General features: G+C 46.4%; 1 protein-coding gene across 4 annotated transcripts in view; it reads left to right on the top strand.

Moving 5' to 3' along the window:
- LOC310669308 (dual specificity testis-specific protein kinase 2-like) overlaps positions 1–19,629 on the top strand; it is a 38,701-nt gene continuing 19,072 nt past the window's right edge. The window contains exons 1-3 of one of the 4 annotated variants that reach the window (XM_083423181.1): positions 1–415; positions 10,746–10,945; positions 19,173–19,294. In XM_083423181.1, coding sequence (XP_083279307.1) covers positions 10,760–10,945; positions 19,173–19,294 — 308 coding nt within the window. In that variant the 5' untranslated portion in view covers positions 1–415; positions 10,746–10,759. Of the gene's footprint in view, positions 613–10,745; positions 10,946–19,172; positions 19,295–19,629 lie in introns of all 4 variants that reach the window. The other 3 variants (XM_083423180.1, XM_083423179.1, XM_083423178.1) reach the window with 3 other exon arrangements.

Here is a 19,629-nt window from a genome sequence, read left to right as displayed (position 1 = left end):
TTATGAGACACGTTTATACTGAAGACAGAATACCGCTGAACTCCATGTAAGCGTCATTCTTCGCAGCCCACTGAAAGTTTTCACGTAGCGCTCCGCGGCCGTCAAAGAGCGCGTCGGATGCAATCCATTCTCCGCTGCCTGTGAAGTGCCCGATGGCACCGAGCTCTTGTTTGTCCAGAGGGCGGCGCTGAACCCGACTGCCTCGCCTTTCTCCCCCAGACTTGGGCTGCCGGGAGCTAAACGCGGCGGAGCGCGCCTTGGAGAGCTCATCGGAAACCGGCGCTCGCTGTGCATTTACGCACGGCGCGCCTCCGCTTCGCCGGAAAGAGGCAGCGCTTCAGCCGGCAAGAGGAGAAGGCGGCAGCAGCAAGGCGCCCTGCAGCAGAAGCTGAGCGCGCCTCGGGGGCCCCAGCAGGTGAGTGCGCACCTCCTCGGGCCCATTAGCCCTTTCTGGCCAGCGCGTAAAGTTCTTTCTCCTCCAAGGCGTAGGAGGAGACGACCCAAGCCGGTGACTTGTCCTACAGACAGGAGAAGAGCGGTTCGTCTGAGCCCCGAGACCCGTTTGGTGGAGCAGGTGAAGAAATCCCCTAAATCGATTTCCTCCGAGCGCGAGTAAAGCGCCTTCCTTCCCCTCCGAGGATTACCCTAAGCTCATCTTCTAGGCTTAGGGAGGAAGGGCAGAGAACGATGGGTGAGCCCCGGTGCTTGTCTAGCAGCGAGCAGGGAGGGCAGAGGCGAAGGAAGGCTCAGCGCAACTGCCCGATCCGCCTTTGCAGACCCCAGCAGTGATGGGTTTGAGCGCGCTTTCTCTCTTCGCCTCATTACAGATTTTTCTCTCCTATCCAGAAGGGTTTTATTAAGGTAGAAAAAGTCCCGACGTTTTAAAACAAAAATTCAGTTTCGTTGAAGGTATCCCATAACAGAAGCGAGATCAGTTGCAAGCAATGGCCCAGCTTTGTAATGGGACTTCCGTTAAGAGTCATTGGGGTAATTCCCTAACCCCCAGGGCTGGGCTGGGCTGGGCTGGGTACGGTTTTTACTCCCTTCTCAAACTCATCCTTTCCCCAGAACTGGATTTGCCGGCCGTTTGCAGCCTTTAACAATAGCAGTAATAATAGTGATAGGTTGTGGCCAACGAAGTTCTACTCAGAGTAGGTCCACTGAAAGAATTGAACCTAAGTTTGACTGCCTGCCATCAGGTGAAGACCTTGTTCCAAGTGGCTTTTGGGAACTGACTGCTTTTAATGAATGGGGTGGGGCTGTGCTGTTTTTATTGTCATTATTTGTATATTTTAAAAGTTATATATGCACATAACTTTAATTCTATTTAATTGTTTTATAATGATTTTTTTTTAATAGTAATTATTATTTTTATTTGTAAGCTGCCTTGAGACCTGTCAGGTGAAAATGTGAGGTATAAATAAATATGTAAGTAGTAGTAGTACTCATGTCCATTAACTTCAGTGCTTTGGATACAACCTTGTGCCTTTGATCACATTCAGCATTCATTTAACCATAACCATCATTCTCATGTTCTTGCAAGTTTGGGAGCTGAGGTTCTGAGGCAAGCAAAGTCTGAACCCCCCACACCCCATTTTTTAAATAAAAAAATTAACAAGTTGCTATAAGTGTTGTGGGGAAATCCCTGCTTGGTGGTTTCAGCTGCTTTTTAAATTTATTTTCCTTTGGTTCCCCAGCTACTGAAGCTGTGTGTGTTACAGCTTTTAAAGCACAACAGAGATGTTGGCACGTCTGGTCTCATATTGCCTTGTTCTGAGTGGCAGAAGCTTTCCAGGGTCTGTCATGGAGATAGGCTTTCCCCAGCCAAGTGAAGAGTCTTGCTGCAATTTATTCAAATGCTGCAGATTTATTCACATGGACAAAGTTGTAAATTAATGCAAGGACCTTGACCTTGGCCTCGTCATGGGCATCTTGTGCAAGTTTTTCAGCACCAGAGTTTTGTGCTGGCTGTAGTCTTTCCCAATCAACAGTTCAGCCTCATCAATTTGCAGCAGCTCAAGGGTATCCACACAGAGAGCACTTTGCAATAATCAAGTCTTGAGGTTACAGATTATTATTACATTATTATTACTTAATGTATATAAATCCTGCCTTTCTCCCAAATTGGGGTACCAGGTGGCATACAACATTTAGGAACATCATTATAAAATACAATAAAAACGAGTTGGTTGTTAAAACTCAGCCATTAAAATTTATACAAAATGCAGTTAAAATGCAACTACATGGGATAAAGAGTATACATCTTTATGCTTTTTATTTTATGCAGTGCACATACTTACATTTGCAGCCTACTTATATTTCTATTCTTCTAACACCCATTCATCAGTTAATGCTCATGAAAGTGCACAGTCAGGAGAGCAGGGACTTCTGTCCCAGAGGGTTTGCATTTGCAAGCTTAAGTTGCGGGAAGCAATAGTTTCAATGTTTGGAGACACTTCTTAATAGTAAGAGGCTGTATGTCAAATGTGCCCCTCGGGATGCCAAACTACCCATCCTCGCCCCTGCCATGTAACCAGCATCACAAATGCCAGTTGGAGAAAAGGCTTTATAGCTCTTCGGTTCACAGTTGAAGGACGCAATTGCCTTATCCCTTATGAAGAGAGAGTTTGCCCACTTAGGAGTTCTTGTGCCTGAATATTTACCGCACTACTTACTGGTTTGTCCAATCCACAAGGAATTAAGAACAGCCTTGTTCAAAGATCTAAATCTCCCCATTGGGAGATTGATTTAGTATCAAATTAACTTTTTATTAGGGGGCAGGACCTCCTACACCTCTGAAAATGTGGCTTATTCTGCCTTTAGAGCAGCAATTTTAAGGAGAAAAGTTTGTGGGGATGATAAGCTAAATTCTTCAGGGCAGCGAACTCCTATCTAACAGGATGCCTGGTTTTAATCATTATTTTAACTGTGTTCCGTTTTATGCATTTTGATTTGTAATGGTTTTCGCTACACAAACACTTGTAATTTGTAATGGTAATAGCGGTCTGACAAATGGAAGCAGGGATGTGAAATAGCTGGGCAAGAATAGGTGGGCCGGATGAAAGGGTTGCCACCCAACGCCCCACCTCTACCTACTGTTAACTAGACCCTAGGGAGGTGTTACTGCAACAAGTTGGCATGACTTTTACCCCTCCTGCTGCCCTCCCCTGCCTCAGTTGTCTTCCGCTGTGTTGAATGATGGATTGTAAGCTCCTTGGGGCAGAGACTCTCCTTTTGCACTTCTTGCAGAATTCCATGCCACATCCACAGCACTATACAAATACGGTTGTGCTTCATTTTGCTTGCTTTGGAATTCCGGTAAATCTGCATAAAATGCAACCAGGTGACATTCTTTGTGGCTTCTGCTGTGTTTTGGTGCAAATGCTAAATATAATCCAACCTATATTTGCTGCTGCTGCTGCTGCTGCTTTTTTTTGGCAAATGTCACAGAGGTGGGGCCGGGCATTTGGCAAAGATGCTTCTGGCCTGGGGCAGGATTCAGTTTTCACTGGCTGCTAAGCTTCCTCCTGGCCTGCCAGCGGCCTGTTCAGTTTCGCTGCGGCAACTGGAGGAGAGCTTGACTTGCAAATCACATCTAGGGATGGATGGATGCCCTTGTGACTTGACCACTCCCTGTGCTGGGAAATGAGAAGGGAGTTTACTCTTAATGCAGCCTTCTTCAGCCTGGTGCCCCCCAGATGTTTAGGGAATACAAATTCCAGCAGCTGTAGACAGAGTGGATCCAAATCTAAGGTGGCAGTATGGTGTAGTGGTTAGAGCTTTGGACTGGGATGTGGGACACCATGATTTGAATTCCCACTTGGCCAAGGAGCTTACCAGGTAGCCTCTCAGCCCAACCCAGTGGTCAGCAAACTTTTTCAGCAGGGGGCCGGTCCACTGTCTCTCAGACCTTGTGGAGGGGGGGCAGACTATACGGGGGGTGGGGGGGATGAATGAATTTCTGTGCCCCACAAATAACCCAGAGATGCATTTTAAATAAAAGGACACATTCTACTCATGTAAAAACACGCTGATTCCCAGACCATCTGCAGGCCAGATTTAGAAGGTGATTGGGCTGGATCAGGCCTTAGTTTACCTACCCATGGCTTAACCCACCTCACAAGGTTGTGGGGATTAAATGAGGTAGGGAGAACCATGAGCTCCTTGGAGAAAAGGTGGGCTTTAAATGCAACAAATAAATACAAATAAACAATGAAACTCCGGACTGGAACCTCAAGGACTTTGAAGGGGATGTGGAGCCTCATATTGCTACAGAAGGGAGGTGCAGCATCGACCCTCAAAATTGTCTGGCAGTGTGAATCCTTGCCTTTTGCTGGGTTAACAGAGCAGGAGCCCAGGATCCCCAGCCCAGACTGTGGAAAGCTCAGGCCAGTGGGTTCACCCTCCAGGTATCTCCAAAGCCCCAGCCATCACTGAGGGCAAGTTGCCTCCCCCTGGGTCACGTGGCTTGGCTTCCTTGTGTGAGTTATTATCTGTAGCTATGTTATTTGCCCATTGTGGCATATGTGTGAATACACACACATGGATCTGGATTGTGGTGATTAGAAGTTAGACATCTCTGCCTGTCAGTCAGTAGTGTGAACTACCGTAGATGATCTCTGGGCTGCTGCCTTAGGACTCAACAGTAGCAGCCCTGGCGTGAATATATACTGTTTCCTAGCAACCAGACACAACCTCCTGTGCTGATTCCAGAAAGCGTTGGAAACATTTTGGTTCTTTCCTTAAAAACAGAAAAGAAAAGCTGTCCCTCGGGTAGTTCTTTGTGCTTTCTCATAGTGCAGGGAGGGAGGAGGGAAAGATGCAATGTGCAATGATGAGTCTCCCACCGGCTGTTTTTGCAAAGAGGTGTGGTAGCTCGAATTTCACCAGGTGCCCTGTGTGCTAATGGAGTTGGCACCCAGCTTCTGCTGTGGATGGACTTTTCCCAGGCAGATCCTCCTCTGCGGGTCTCTTAGGTCCTACACAAGGTGTTTTTTCCTTTTGATTTGCAGGGTGCGAGTTTGCGCATGCCTACTCAGCATACATGGAACAGTCTGAGTAAGACTACAGTGGTACCTTCAGTTACAGATGCTTCAGGTTACAGACTCTACTAACTCAGAAATAGTACCTCGGGTTAAGAACTTTGCTTCAGGATAAGAACAGAAATCGTGCGGTGACGGCGGAAGGCCCCATTAGCTAAAGTGGTACCTCAGGTTAAGAACGGACCTCCGGAACGAATTAAGTTCTTAACCCGAGGTACCACTGTGTTCTATTAATTTTGATGATTGCGTTACTGAACCTTGTTTGATTGGGTATGATTTTGCTTTTACAGTGGTACCTCGGGTTACAGACGCTTCAGGTTACAGATTCTGCTAACCCAGAAATAGTACCTCGGGTTAAGAACTTTGCTTCAGGATGAGAACAGAAATCATGCGGCGGCGGCAGCGGGAGGCCTCATTAGCTAAAGTGGTACCTCAGGTTAAGAACAGTTTCAGGTTAAGAACAGACCTCCAGAATGAATTGAGCTCTTAACCCGAGGTACCACTGCATGACTGAAGTGCCAGATATAGAGATTGAAATAGCTGTAAGAAGAATTGCATAAATAATTGTACAGAGTCTGTCACAAGGAAAATGTAAAGTCTGTGGCAGCTATGTATTTAGAAAATGTTCATGCCGTGGCTCCTTTCAGGAGGAGGAGGATCCATAATGCATTCATGGGGGGGGGGGGCCAGGGAAGAGAAAGCATTGATGGCCACAAGCTTCAAACTCAGCCCCACAAGATCAATTAGTCTTTGCCAACATGCTTCCAATTTTTTTCTGTGTTAACGCTTTTTACCCAGACATTTCAACACGACTTCTGTTTCTTCTTTAGCAAGGCTGAGAGGCTAAAAAGTGTTGCATTCTCATCAATCTTTCTCCATACTGCTTTATTTACCAACCTCTGGTGCCCTCCAGATGCTTTGGACTACAACTTGCATCAACACAGCCCTATCTGTGGTATAGGGATTGGTGGGAGTCATAGTCAAAAACATCTGGACTGAGTCTATAGAAGCAGAGGCTGCCTTATGCTAGAGTTTGGGTGTTGTCTGCTTTGACTGCCAGCAGTGGCTTTCCAGGCAGAGAGAGAGAAAAGCCCCCTCCATCAGCTCCCTGAGGTTATTTACACTGGACATGCCAGGATTTGAACCTGAGACCTTCTGCCTGCAAAGCAGGGGCGTTATGCCACTGAGCTCTCCCTCAGAGGCACATGGAGATTCTTGAACATGGGTAGGCAACCTAAGGCCCGGGGGCCGGATCTGGCCCAATCGCCTTCTAAATCCTGCCCACGGATGGTGCCGGACTCAGCGTGTTTTTACATGAGTGGAATGTGTGCTTTTATTTAAAATGCATCTCTGGGTTATTTGTGGGGCATAGGAATTTGTTCACCCCCCCCCTTCAAAATATAGTCCGGCCCCCCACAAGGTCTGAGGGACAGTGGACCGGCCCCCTGCTGAAAAAGTTTGCTGACCGCCCCCTTCTTGAAAGTTCACAGAAAGGTTATTTCCCTTTCCCTTTGTTCATTCCCTATTCACTCTCCCACATCCCTGCTCATTTCCCTCCCTCTCTCCCCCCCCCACCATATGTATTAGGGATTGGGTGGGGGGAAAGAGGATTTCATTTGATTCACATTTATAGATGAACTTGGCTAATTGCCACTTTCTGAAACAACATGAGAGCTGAAAAACCACCACCACCAAATACTCACATGTCTCTGAGTTTTGCGATGCTGTTCTCCAACCAAGTTCATCAGGTGTACAAAAGGCATATTACAGGGGTTAAGTGCAACATGCCAAATGCATTATATTAGGGGAAATCATTTTGCCAATATATTAGGAGAATTTCTGGTGTTGATTCTGCATCCAAGTCTTTAGTTTACCTGGTCAACCCCCCCCCCCCCACTATCAGAACAATATAAATTCCAGGCTCTTAGCTAATTCTGCTAAGAGAAAACAAACCAAGGGCCAGTTTTTTCTTTATGCGTATTTGGACCCAGAGGGGGAAAAGACTGATGCTAATCAAACTGCCTCTGTATTCATTATATATTATGCATCCCTCTGTGCCACTGCATCGCTGGATGTCGATTGCATCTGTCTTTTGATGGATAGGCAACCTAAGGCATAGGAGGCCAGATCTAGCCCAATCGCCTTCTCAATCCGGCCTGTGGACAGTCTGGAAATCAGTGTGTTTTTACATGAGTAGAATGTGTCCTTTTATTTAAAATGCATCTCTGGGTTATTTGTGGGGCATAGGAATTCGTTCACCCCCCAAAAAAATATAGTCCGGCCCACCACATGGTCTGAGGGACAGTGGACTGGTCCCCTGCTGGAAAAGGTTGCTGACCCCTGGGTAAGATAGCCCTATACCCCTGAGAGTCATTCGGAGGCCACAATTCGCCTCCCAGAGCTACAGTTCCTATAGCGATGTAACAATCCGCCTCCTCAGGAAACTTTTGAAATTGTAGCTCATAGTGTGTGTGGGGGGGGGGGATAGTGCAGTATCTCTCAACACCCCTATCAAACTACAGCTCCCAGAATTCTTTGGGGGGAAAGCTGTGGCTGTTTAAAATGGCGCTGTACTTCTTCAAATTTGTGATGTGAACCGGGTCTCTTAAAGAGTTTACCACATAGAAACAGCCAGCCAGCAGGCGATGCAATAGGAAATTCTTGCTAGGTTGCATGATATGGCCTTGGAGACTGACCCCACCCCCCACCCCAATCCATCCAAACTATTTAGGTTGAAAATACAAAGGCCCCATTTCATAGCTAGTGACTCTTTTGAAAGACTGCGGAGCTATCCAGCTCTCCTCCCAGAGGCCAGCCATCAAGCTGGTTGTTTCCAGCCAAGTTTCCCTCCTTCTCTACGCTCCCTGTCCCCTGAGCCTGGGCGTCTGTGTCTGAAGAGAAGACAAAAGCGCCTCTCTGCTTGTCATAAGAATGGGGTTCCTGCTTGGGCACAGTGGTGTGAATGGCTTGTCTCTAGCGCCTGGGGAAGGGGCATGATGCAAATTCACTTCTACACAAAAGGCTCTTTGAGGGAAGGAGGCTGGGCCAGCAGGAGATTGATCTTGAGAAAAGCCATGAACTTGAGGAAACACAGTAGATGTTTCCCATAGAATGTCAAATGCCAAAATGCCAAGGTAGGGGGTGTGACGGCGCAATGGCCCCTTTCCCCCTGGCGCCATTGGACCTGTCCTCTCACTTAGAAATAGAGTGTGCACCCAACTCCAATCCCACAAATTCCCACAGACTATCTCAGATTATCTTGTGGGGGACTTGTGTGAGGTAAAACTTAATAATTAGGAGTCTCAGGCAGGATTTGTTCTAATAAACAATAATGGTTTTATTTAACAAGGAAGTTTATGACACGAGTAGATAACACTTAGGATACTTCAGTTTACAATGTTATTTCACTTCAAGGTTTTCTCAGTTGTTTCACACTTAATACTTTGGTTCTTAACTTAATACTTTGGTTCTTAACAAGGTGGTACTTTTTATCGGTTGCACACCCTTTTGAGAACCCTACTCCTGAGGTACTCCAAGTAATAGACCCAAGGTTTCACTGGTTTGGGAGTCTTCTCTTAGTAGAAGAATCTCTCTCCTCCTGACTGGAATGACACCTAAATAGACTGTCTCTTTACAGCTTCTACTTCTCCTGTCTCAACCTCAGCCTCCCAGTTAATTCCTAGCCTATTTCTCTCACAGGACACCACACACTGTCCTTCGCACTAAGCTCAGAGACTCCTTTCTGTAGCTTGTGATATTTTCCTCAGAGTGGATGTTTCTACCCAGAACCAGCTCTCACTCCCTATCACTACAATGCACTCTCCGTGGGACTGCCCTTGAAAGACAACTTGGAAACTTAACTTGGTCCATAATGCAGCTGCCATATTGCTGGGTGGGCTTCCGTTTAGATTTCATGTAACCCCTGTTTTTAAAAAGCTGCACTGGCAGCCAGTTTGTTTCTGGGCCCAATCAAAGGTGTTCACTTAGTGTTTAAAATCCTAAATGACTTGGGCCCCAAATATCTGAAAGCCTACCTCCTTCGCTGCAGAACCCTTTGGGTGCTAAGATTGGTAGTTATTCTGCCCTCAGAGATTCAGAGTGGCAGTGACCCAGGAGAAGGCCTTCTCTGTGGTGGCCCCAGTTGTGGAACTCCCTCCCTACAGAGACACTCTTGGCACCTTCATTACATAGCTTTTGGCAAATGTGCCTCTGTATGTGCCTTAGATGCTTGAGGTGCATATTTTTAAAACTTACAGCTTGTGGTTGTAAGCTGCTTAAATCTGTTTCCAATATTGTGTTTTTTAACATTGCAACCTGTCCCAGGACCTTAGGATGAAGGGCAGGTAATTAGTATTTTTGTTTTTTAATTAAGTCTTTATTGGTTTTAAATACAAAGATACAATGATACAAACATACAATGAAGGTAAGCATTTCAGATTTACATACAGGGGAAAAAGAAAAGAAAGGGGGGGGGACAGAAAATTTTGAAACAAAGACAAAAAAAAATGATAAAAAGAAAAAAAGACCAAAGATTTATACAACATTATAAATAATATTTTTTTTTTTTTTTTGCAAAAAACTTCCAATCTTTCTCGTTATACTTTTTCTGTTGTCATGGTATTATTGTGCAGTTTTGTTTTATATCCTTTTTCATACATTCCACTATAATATTTATATCATTTATCTATTATTCGCAAGTATCATTCCAATTCTGATAAGATGGTATCATTTTTGCGATGTAATTTTATATATTCCTTAAATATTTTCCTTTCTCTGAATGTTTTCTGGTTTAAAACTCCCCTGACTTTTCCTGTCAGCTTTGCCAGTTGGAAATACTCTATCATAAGTGTCTGCCAATCTGTGGGCAGGTAATTAGTAATAAGAATGTTTCACACCACCACCCTGGGTCATTCTGATCAGTAATGGTGGAAGAGGGTGCCTCATCAGAGCTGACCCATTGCCACTGCTCATCTTCCCAGGTAGCGCTCCAGTGACGAAGGGTGCTGGCTGTGGCCCGGGGCACCCAGAAGGCCCCACAAGAACATTCCAGAATGTTCTAGAACCATCTTGAATGTTCTGGAACAGTCTTGCAGCCTGCCGGGCTCTTCTGGCAGATGTGCTCCACTTTCTGGAGTAGATGAATCAAGGGAGAAGTAGCTTTCCTGAAGTTTGAAGGCCTTTGGGCATGGGTGGGGAGGTCTCAGTGGCAGAATCTGGCCATTCACTAGCCCTGATCTGTGTTCTCTCCTCCAGTGCTTAAGCCTGGCTGGGATGCATCCTTGCACTCTGGTAATGCTTCTTGCTTTCCTGGATGGTGAAAGGAGACATTTCCTGTGCAGGGTGACATATCCTTGAAGCTTGTGTAGAAGCTCCTGACTTTTGCTGGAATGTAGCATGTTGTGGAAAGGTGAAAGGCACATCCATTGCTCCACCTGCTTTTGGTTCTGACCCTGCCTATCACTGGCATATGGCCTCTCAGAAGCTTGTTCATGGGGGAATATGGCCCTTGGGCAGCATAATTCCCCACCTTGGGACATAGGAAGCTGTCAGTCAAATGGCGAGGATGGCTAAAAGCTCTGTCCCCTGGAAGGGACCTGCTGTTTGCAAAGCAGGCACGAAAACAGCCAGCCTTGCAGGGCTTCTTCAGCCATTTGGCAGAGCCGGCAATGAAACCTGTTCTTTCCTTCTCCCTCCTCTTTGCAGCACCTGTCTCTGAGATGTGTGAAATGGGGCTGGTCTCTCCTGAGCCCTCCAGCCTGACACCATACTATGGGGAGATGCCGGACGCTTATTGTCAGGACGACCGCTGGCAGAGGTTGCGCACGGCTGTCAGGAAGCTGGAATTCTGGGAGAATTTTGAGGCGGAATTGATTGGCAGCGGCTTCTTCTCCAAAGTGTTCAAGGTATGACTGAAGCGAAATGCAGCCTTTGCAATGCTTTGACACTGGCTTAAGCTTTTAGTGCAGATTCACCCTCAGGAGTGCAGGACGCTTGCAACCCTTTGCACCTGCCTGCCTGCCTGTGCTGCCTCTTCAGTACAGCTGCCCTGTCAAAGAAGGGAGAGAGTGTTACTCTGGCAGCCTTTTTTGTGCTGCTGTAAAACAGAAACAGGGGACGCGGGTGGCGCTGTGGGTTAAACCACAGAGCCTAGGACTTGCTGATCAGAAGGTCGGCTGTTCGAATCCCCACAACGGGGTGAGCTCCTGTTGCTCGGTCCCTGCTCCTGCCAACCTAGCAGTTTGAAAGCACCTCAAAGTGCAAGTAGATAAATAGGTACCGCGCCGGCGGGAAGGTAAATGGCGTTTCCATGCACTGCTCTGGTTCGCCAGAAGCGGCTTAGTCATGCTGGCCACATGACCCAGAAGCTGTACGCCGGCTTCCTCGGCCAAAGAAGCGAGTTGAGCACTGCAACCCCAGAGTCGGTCACGACTGGACCTAATGGTCAGGGGTCCCTTTACCTTTACCTAAAACAGAAGCCTGTTGCAGCCTGGCGAGGGCAGGTAAGGCTGTACTGTGGTGGTGGTGTGCAGCATCTGTTTTGTGTGCCGGGGTGTCTATGTGGTGGGGTCCCAGGCTTAATTCCCTGCATCTCCCAGTAAGGCTGAGAGAGAGACCCCCTGCCTGAAGCCCCACAGAGCTGCTGCCGGTGAGAGGACACAGTGAACAAGACAGTCTGGTGGCCTGACACGGATAACACAGCTTCTTGTGTTCCTAGACTTGGGTAGGCAACCTAAGGCCCAGGGGCCCAGATGCGGTCCAATCGCCTTCTCAATCCGGCCCGCGGACGGTCCGGGAATCAGTGGTTTTTTACATGAGTAGAATGTGTGCTTTTATTTAAAATGCACCTCTGGGTTATTTGTGTGGCATAGGAATTCATTCATTATTTTTTCCTAAATATAGTCTGGCTCCCCACAAGGTCTGAGGGACAGTGGACCGCCCCCCTGCTGAAAGTTTGCTGACCCCTGTGCTAGACCTTTACTCAAGCCTGTATGCGTTAAACCCACAACTTAACAGTGGTCAAAGAAGCTCAGCCGGGTTTCCTGAGAAAAGGCACAGTGCCGTGTTTCAGACAAGGAAGGTCAGCTGTAAAAATTGCCAGTCTCCTGCCAGCCTTCCTGATGCAAGCAGATTTGGAAGCATAGCACATTCTCTCCTTCCCAGGCGCCCCCTCCCCTGGCAACTGGCAACCATGAGCTGGTTCCCAATCCGTCATCCCCACCTACTCACTGCAGCCTCCTGACTCTCTTGTTCCTCCCACTCTTGCAAATTGTTGTTGTGATAGTTACTATCTCCTTCCCCCTCCCTGCACACACACACACACACACAATTTTCTTGCAGCATTTCTCTCTCTCTCTCTCTCTCTCTCTCTCTCCCCTTTCTTGGCGCTCTGTAGAATCCCAGCAGCCAGCAAAGCTGGAGACATCTCACTGTAGAATGAAACCGTTTTAGATAACATGAAGGATTCCCAGAGATCCACTATGAAGCCTTTGTTTAGAATGGGGGGGGGGTGTCTCTTATTGGACATAGGTGAAATTGTGTTTTCTCATGCTGAGGGCATCGTCCTTCTAGTTTTATAATGCCCAGTGATGAAATAGCATTTGATGTTTGGGTTTGTATGTCATCCAGGAGAGCTGTTCCCTGGGGTTTAATCCATTGGTTCCATTGGTTGGAGCGGCCGCTGAGACCATATAACACCGGTCTTGAAAGACCTACACTGGCTCCCAGTACGTTTCCGAGCACAATTCAAAATGTTGGTGCTGACCTTTAAAGCCCTAAACGGCCTCGGTCAAGTATATCTGAAGGAGCGTCTCCACCCCCATCGTTCAGCCCGGACACTGAGGTCCAGCTCCAAGGGCCTTCTGGCGGTTCCCTCACTGCGTGAGGCCAAGTTACAGGGAACCAGGCAGAGGGCCTTCTTGGTAGTGGCGCCCGCCCTGTGGAACGCCCTCCCATCAGATGTCAAAGCGATAAACAACTACCTGACATTCAGAAGACATCTGAAGGCAGCCCTGTTCAGGGAAGTTTTTAATATGTGACATTTTAGTGTATTTTTCATCTTTGTTGGAAGCTGCCCAGAGTGGCTGGGGAAACCCAGCCAGATGGTAATAAATTATTATTATTATTATTATTATTATTAAACTCTTTTGGGCTACTGCCCCCTTGGTTCCATAACTCACCCGATAAAAAGCATTGGTCAGAACAGCACAGTAAAATTTGAAACAGTAAGGTGCTCGTGTATTCAAAATCCAATTAAAACTTAAGTTTAGCTAACAAAACTGATTAATTTGATCCAGCGACACCAGCTTCTCAGAGTCTGATAGTTACTTAGCAAGAGTCTTGTTCCCCACCCCTGAAGTAAAGGTTGTAGCCCTCATTCTCAGCCTCCCTCGTCCACTTGTGTGGAGTCTCTCCTTAATGAGAGGCGGTGGTGGGGAAGCGCTCAGCTATTTATTTATTTGTAGGAGTTTCTAAACTGCTCAACACATAAAAAATACCACAAACAGATCCAGTCAAACAGACCCAGTTGAAAGTGCTTCACGTATATTAGGCACATCCAACGGACAGATCGTGATCTACCGGTAGATCACTGGACGTCTGTGGTAGATCACTGGCTCCCCCCGAAAAAGCTTAACAACTTTGACCTGAACCCCCCAAAAAGGGGTAGATCACTGCCAGTTTTTAACTCTGTGAGTAGATTGCGGCCTCTTGGGAGTTGGCCACCTGACTTATATTATATCACTAAGATAATATCTTCACAATAGCCCTGCCCTGGTAGATCAGCCTGAAGCTGGTCTAAAGTAAAAAGGACAGGAATTTCCCTCCAGCCTGCCAGTGAGTTTGTGGTGGAGGGGAAGTGGTTGTGTTGTGTTTCCGAATGTTTTATTGAATTTATAGTAAGATGTCATTGACCAAGGACACGGCCAAATAATGGTATCATTGAGTACAGTACCAAGGCTTCAACTATCCACGGCAGAGCATGCGTGGTGGAGGACGGACATTAATGTCACTTCTGTCTATGTTGTTCCACCACCTCCCCCAGTTTCTGCTCATAAAGCCCTCATCCGAGCACAGTACGCAGACATTTGCCAGGTGGTTATAGCAGGTCTTTAAACGCTGAATACTTGGTGCAATATGCCACTGACCCCGCTATTCTGCTAGCCTGGTTAAAGCATCAGCCTTGTTTGAGCTGGCTGCCTCTTCCTCTGAGAGCTGTGAGTGTGTAAATCCCTTTTATTCTTCACTAAAAACAACTGCTGAGCCACAATGCTGCCAGGCTGGTTAATAGCCAAAGCAAATGAGAGGTTTTTGATAGTTGTTTACCCAGTTACAAAGCAAACTAAGTCTCTTAAGATCTTTGCCAATTCCTTGCAATTGCCTGGTGCCTGCAGCTCTCTATTTTAAGGCTGGCTGGTCTTTTACACCCAGATGTTCCAGGGGAAAACCTGAAGATCTTGAAGATGCAAACTGCTGCTCCCTAATACACAGAATTCCAAGGAGATATCATATGAGTTTTATTTGATAGATTAATTATATTTGTGGATGGGTAAATATTATATATATATTTTCCCCCACAAGTTGTGAGGAGGTGTGTGTGACCCTGAACTTATGGTATGGTTTATATCTGTAGATCATGGCATAAGTATTAGATTGACATAGCTCTAATGTGGCATGAGACCCACCATGATGAGCTTTGTTGTGACCCTGGAACAAGCCAGATTCCAACCGCCTGCTGAAAGGCATTTGGGCATATCCTGAGTTCACCCATAAAAAGGTAAATGACCCCTGACCGTTAAGTCCAGTTGTGGACGACTCTGGGGTTGCGGCACTCATCTTGCTTTATTGGCTGAAGGAGCCGGTGTACAGCTTCCGGGTCATGTGGCCAGCATGACTAAGTCACTTCTGGCGAAACCAGAGCAGCACACGGAAACTCCGTTTACCTTCCTGCTGGAGCGGTACCTATTTACCTACTTGTACTTTGACGTGCTTTCAAACTGCTAGGCTGGCAGGAGCAGGGACCAAGCAACGGGAGCTCACTCTGTTGCGGGGATTTGAACTTCTTACCTTCTGATTGGCAAGCCCAAGAGGCTCAGTGGTTTAGACCACAGCACCTCCCTGTCCCTGAGTTCGCCCATATCTGACCTAAATGATTAACACATACAAATTAAGTGGCTAAGTGCAGGATATTCAACTCCTCATAATGGTGAGGTGATCTGAAGGCAGATAGCAGACAGGGATGCCTAGTTACAGGTCGGTGGCCTGTTGGTCCGCTGTAGTTGAAACAAAATAAAAAAAAAAATTCCTTCCAGTAGCGCCTTAGAAACCAACTAAGTTTGTTATTGGTATGAGCTTTCGTGTGCATGCACACTTCAGATACCTAGGGATTCCTAGGTTCAGATAACTATTACAAGTCTTTCACCCTTTTGTTAAACAAATAGGGTGGCTAGTTAAACCATTTCTCACTATTCTGGGGCTAGCAGTGCAAAATTTTAAAGGAACATTCCCTTCTCTAAGCTGAGATTGATTTATAGGGCTTGCATACCCATATTGCATTCCACTTAAGAGTCATCTATTTTCAGCTCTAGGCCCTTCTCCCAGGTAAGTGTAAAAGCTTCTAATGGGTCTGCCTAGATATATCAAGAAGTTCCTGTAGAGAGTTGGGTTTTTTTTTTGCTTTTCACAACTGCTAAAAATAAAACCTGCATGCTCAGAGGCAGTGCGCCTCTGGATAACTATTATAGGGGGGAGAGGACAGTGGAGAAAGTTGTTGTTGTCTTCAAGCCCTGAGGTTTCTGATAGGCCACTGTGGGGGAAGCCCAGTGACCCCACAGTTTCTTTCAGTCATCCTGACCATTTGCCCTGCTGGCTGGAGTTGATGGGAGTTTGAGTCCAAAAGCTGGAGGGCACCTAAAGCAGTAGCTCCCAAAGTAGGCAGTATCTGTGCTCTGGGGACCGGGCGGGCCAGTTGGTGGGGTTACCTGTGGAGTGAGGCAACAGCTTCCATTGCAACCTTTTCTTTCCTGAATCTTAATGCCAAATTGATTGAATTCCTGATGACTTCCGACTCGAGGTAGCTCAGTGTGGGAGCACTGATATTCCGCTGAGCACAGAGAGAAGCAGATGGTGGGTGAGTGAATCCAGAAGGCTTCCGATTGTGGGTGCCAAATACCCTGAACTGGTGGTCTAGATTAGACATGCCTTGAAAGTGATTAAGAGGAGGCAAGGCATGGTGGACATTAGCAAATGGCAGCACTGTCCTCAGCAAAACATATTTTATTAGGAAGAGGCGTATGGAGCCGAGTGAATATTTCCTTCATTGCCTGTTTGCAAAGGTCACTTCACAATTTTGCATCCATTAGAGGCGGCATAGTGACTGTTTTATGGAGCTGAACAGCTGAGCTGCCCCCATCAATCTTGTTTAGAAGCTGGGAATGTGGAACAGCCAAGGTAGTGCACAAAGAGGGATGCGGGAGGCGATAAAGGTCAGACCTGAGATAGAAGTGCTAAGCAGGGCTATTAGTTAATTAAAAGGCCTTCACAAATCAACAAGGAACCCTTTTAAAGTGTGGCTTTGGATGAATCTGAAATTTGCGTATGTCAGTTTCAGTAAGAGGACCTCACAAATTCTGGCACTAATTATTGGAAAGAGAGATATGCTTTTAACTTTTTTTTGTTTTTGTTTTCATTCCCTAGCCCAGTAATGCCTCAGAATTCACATTAGTGTACCCTTAGCACACAGCTGCACTGAGTGTAGAATTACTCTCGGCCAATAAATAAAGCTTTAGTTGATTTAATCTAACATTCCCACTTTCTGAAATTGCAGCTCTGGCACTAAAAGACAAATGAAAATTTAGCTGCAGCAGATATTGCCTGCTGAAGATAAAGGAACCAGGCCCACTAGAAAAATCAATATGTAAACATGAGATTCTCTAGAGGTAAAAAAAAATGTGAGGACAATTTTCTTTCTTTAGTTAGGTTTTCAAAATGTTAAATAATGTAAAACAGAACCATTCTCCCCAGCCTATGAATGGCTGTGGATAATACAGGAAAAAAGGAATATGTGCAGAGCCTCACAAACTAAGGTTCACTGGAAATGCAGTCTGTCTTTCTAGAAAATAAGGCGTATCCATGTCAGTGGTGTTTTGTTTTTATAGTCTTGGTTTTAATTTCTATTATACAAAAAGTTTGGAAGAACTTTTTGATGATAAGAGCTGTTTGACTGTGGAACTGACTGCCTTGGAAGGTGGGAGACTCTTATGCCTTGGTAGGTTTTTAAGTGGAGTTTGGATGGCCATCTGCCAGGTGTTCTTTAGTTGTGATCCCTGCATTGTCAGGGTTGGACTAGATGACCCTTGGGGTTCCCTTCGAGGTCTATAATTCTATGATTCTGTTATCCTCAGCTTCTACGTCATGTCCTTTGCGTGTGCTTTGGTACCTTAAGCCTGTGTTCTCTCCCAAACTTTGTTTAAGCTGTTTCCATCTTACTGAGCAAATCACTACTATGATAGGGAGGGGAAAGTGTCAACAAAGGGCCTCTGTTTGGTCTGATAGCTTGATCAGAATGATCCAGCAGGTACCAGCTTAATTTAGGTTCACCTCCAAGTGCCAGAGTTTTAAAGGAGCCATCAAGGTGATGTGACATTATACCAAGGAGATCCTAGAATGGTGGTTTTAAATTTTGTTTGCTCTGCAGGGCTGCCCAGAGATAGGGAAAGACAAAGACTAATAATAATAATAATAATAATAATAATAATAATAATAATAATAATTTATTTATACCCCGCCCTTCCCGGGGTATAATACTAAGGTAGATGGGTCAGCAGTCTGACTTGGAGGTATTATTACTATTTTTATTATTATTATTAATCCTGCCAAGTCATAGAATCATAGAATCATAGAGTTGGAAGAGACCACAAGGGCCATCGAGTCCAACCCCCTGCCAAGCATAGAATCATAGAGTTGGAAGAGACCACAAGGGCCATCGAGTCCAACCTCCTGCCAAGCATAGAATCATAGAGTTGGAAGAGACCACAAGGGCCATCGAGTCCAACCTCCTGCCAAGCATAGAATCATAGAGTTGGAAGAGACCACAAGGGCCATCGAGTCCAACCCCCTGCCAAGTCAGATAATAATAAGTGGCAATTTAATTTACATACTGCTTAATGCCTAGGTGGCTTCTAAGAAGCCTGCAAAACAGAAAAACAATTGCACAACATTATTTAAAAACAGAATTTAAATACAACCCTTTACATCAGAGGTCAGCAAACTTTTTCAGCAGGGGGCCGGTCCACTGTCCCTCAGACCTTGTGGGGGGCAGGACTATATTTGGGGGGAAAGAACAAATCCCTGTGCCCCACAAATAACCCAGAGATGCATTTCAAATAAAAGGACACATTCTACTCATGTAAAAACACGCTGATTCCCGGACCGTCCGCAGGTCGGATTGAGAAGGCGATGGGGCCGGATTCGGCCCCCGGGCCCTAGGTTGCCTACCCATGCTTTACATCCTGCTTGTGGGCCTATCGAAGGAACCTGGTTGGCCACTGTAGGAAACAGGATCATAGAATCATACAGTTGGAAGCGAACCTGAGAATTATCAGGCAAGCCCCTGCAATGCAGGATTATGCAGCTGTATGGGGACTGAACCTGCAACTTTGGTTTTATCAGCACATGCCCATACCAACTGCAGGGTGCTAAAGTAGGGACGTAGGAGGCTGCCTTATACCGAGTGAGACGGCATCAAGCTCAGTACTAGGAACATGAGGAGATTCTGCTGGATCAGGCCAATGGCCCAGCTAGTCCAGGATCCTGTTCCCACAGTAGCTCACCCAGATACCTCAGTGGGAGACCAGCAAACAGGATTCAAGCACTAGAGCACTCTCCCCTCCTGTGGATTCCAGAAACTAGTATTCAAAAGCATTGTTCCCTCCAGCTGTGGAGCACAGCCATTTTGGGTAGCAGCCATTGACTGCCCTCTCTTTCATGAACCCTTCTCCCCCTCTTTTATAGCCATCCAAATTGGTGGTCGTCACTGACACCAGCTGGAGGGAGTTCCATACTTTGACTATGCCCTGCAATCTGCATGAATAAGTACTTTCTTTTACCTGTTCCGAATCTTCCAAAAACTCACAGGTTGCCCAAAGCCCTGGAGGCAAAGCAATGGTGGTGAAGATCTACAAGAATGACGCAGACCAGGAGGGGATCGTACGCGAGATCAGCTTGCTGCAGAAGCTCTCCCATCCCAACATTGTCAGGTGGGTCTCTGGGTGGCAGGTGACCAGGGGTGGCTCCCCCACTCAGGCGGCAGGCTGGAGACAACTGGGAGGGGCGGCAGATCCAGGGTCCCGAAAAGCATGTCTCACACTACCTTCTGTGCTTGTCTCCCACTGCCGTGGTCTAGAAGAGTGGGAGAAAAGCTTCGGTCATCTGTTCCCCTCCGGTTTCCTTTTTTCTCCCTTGCTTCATTCAGGATGTTGATTCTCCCCTGAGCGACCTCTAGCTGCCTCAGGCTGAAAGCAAAGAGTAAGGTTACCGTAACTTCTGTCATAGAGCTTCAGTATGCTGATGACAACGTAGTGTGTGCACGCTC

Source organism: Podarcis tiliguerta (genome assembly GCF_965153285.1).
Source record: "Podarcis tiliguerta genome assembly, chromosome: Z".
Classification (NCBI taxonomy): Eukaryota; Metazoa; Chordata; class Lepidosauria; order Squamata; family Lacertidae; genus Podarcis; species Podarcis tiliguerta.
This window is presented reverse-complemented; position numbering and strand designations above follow the sequence as displayed.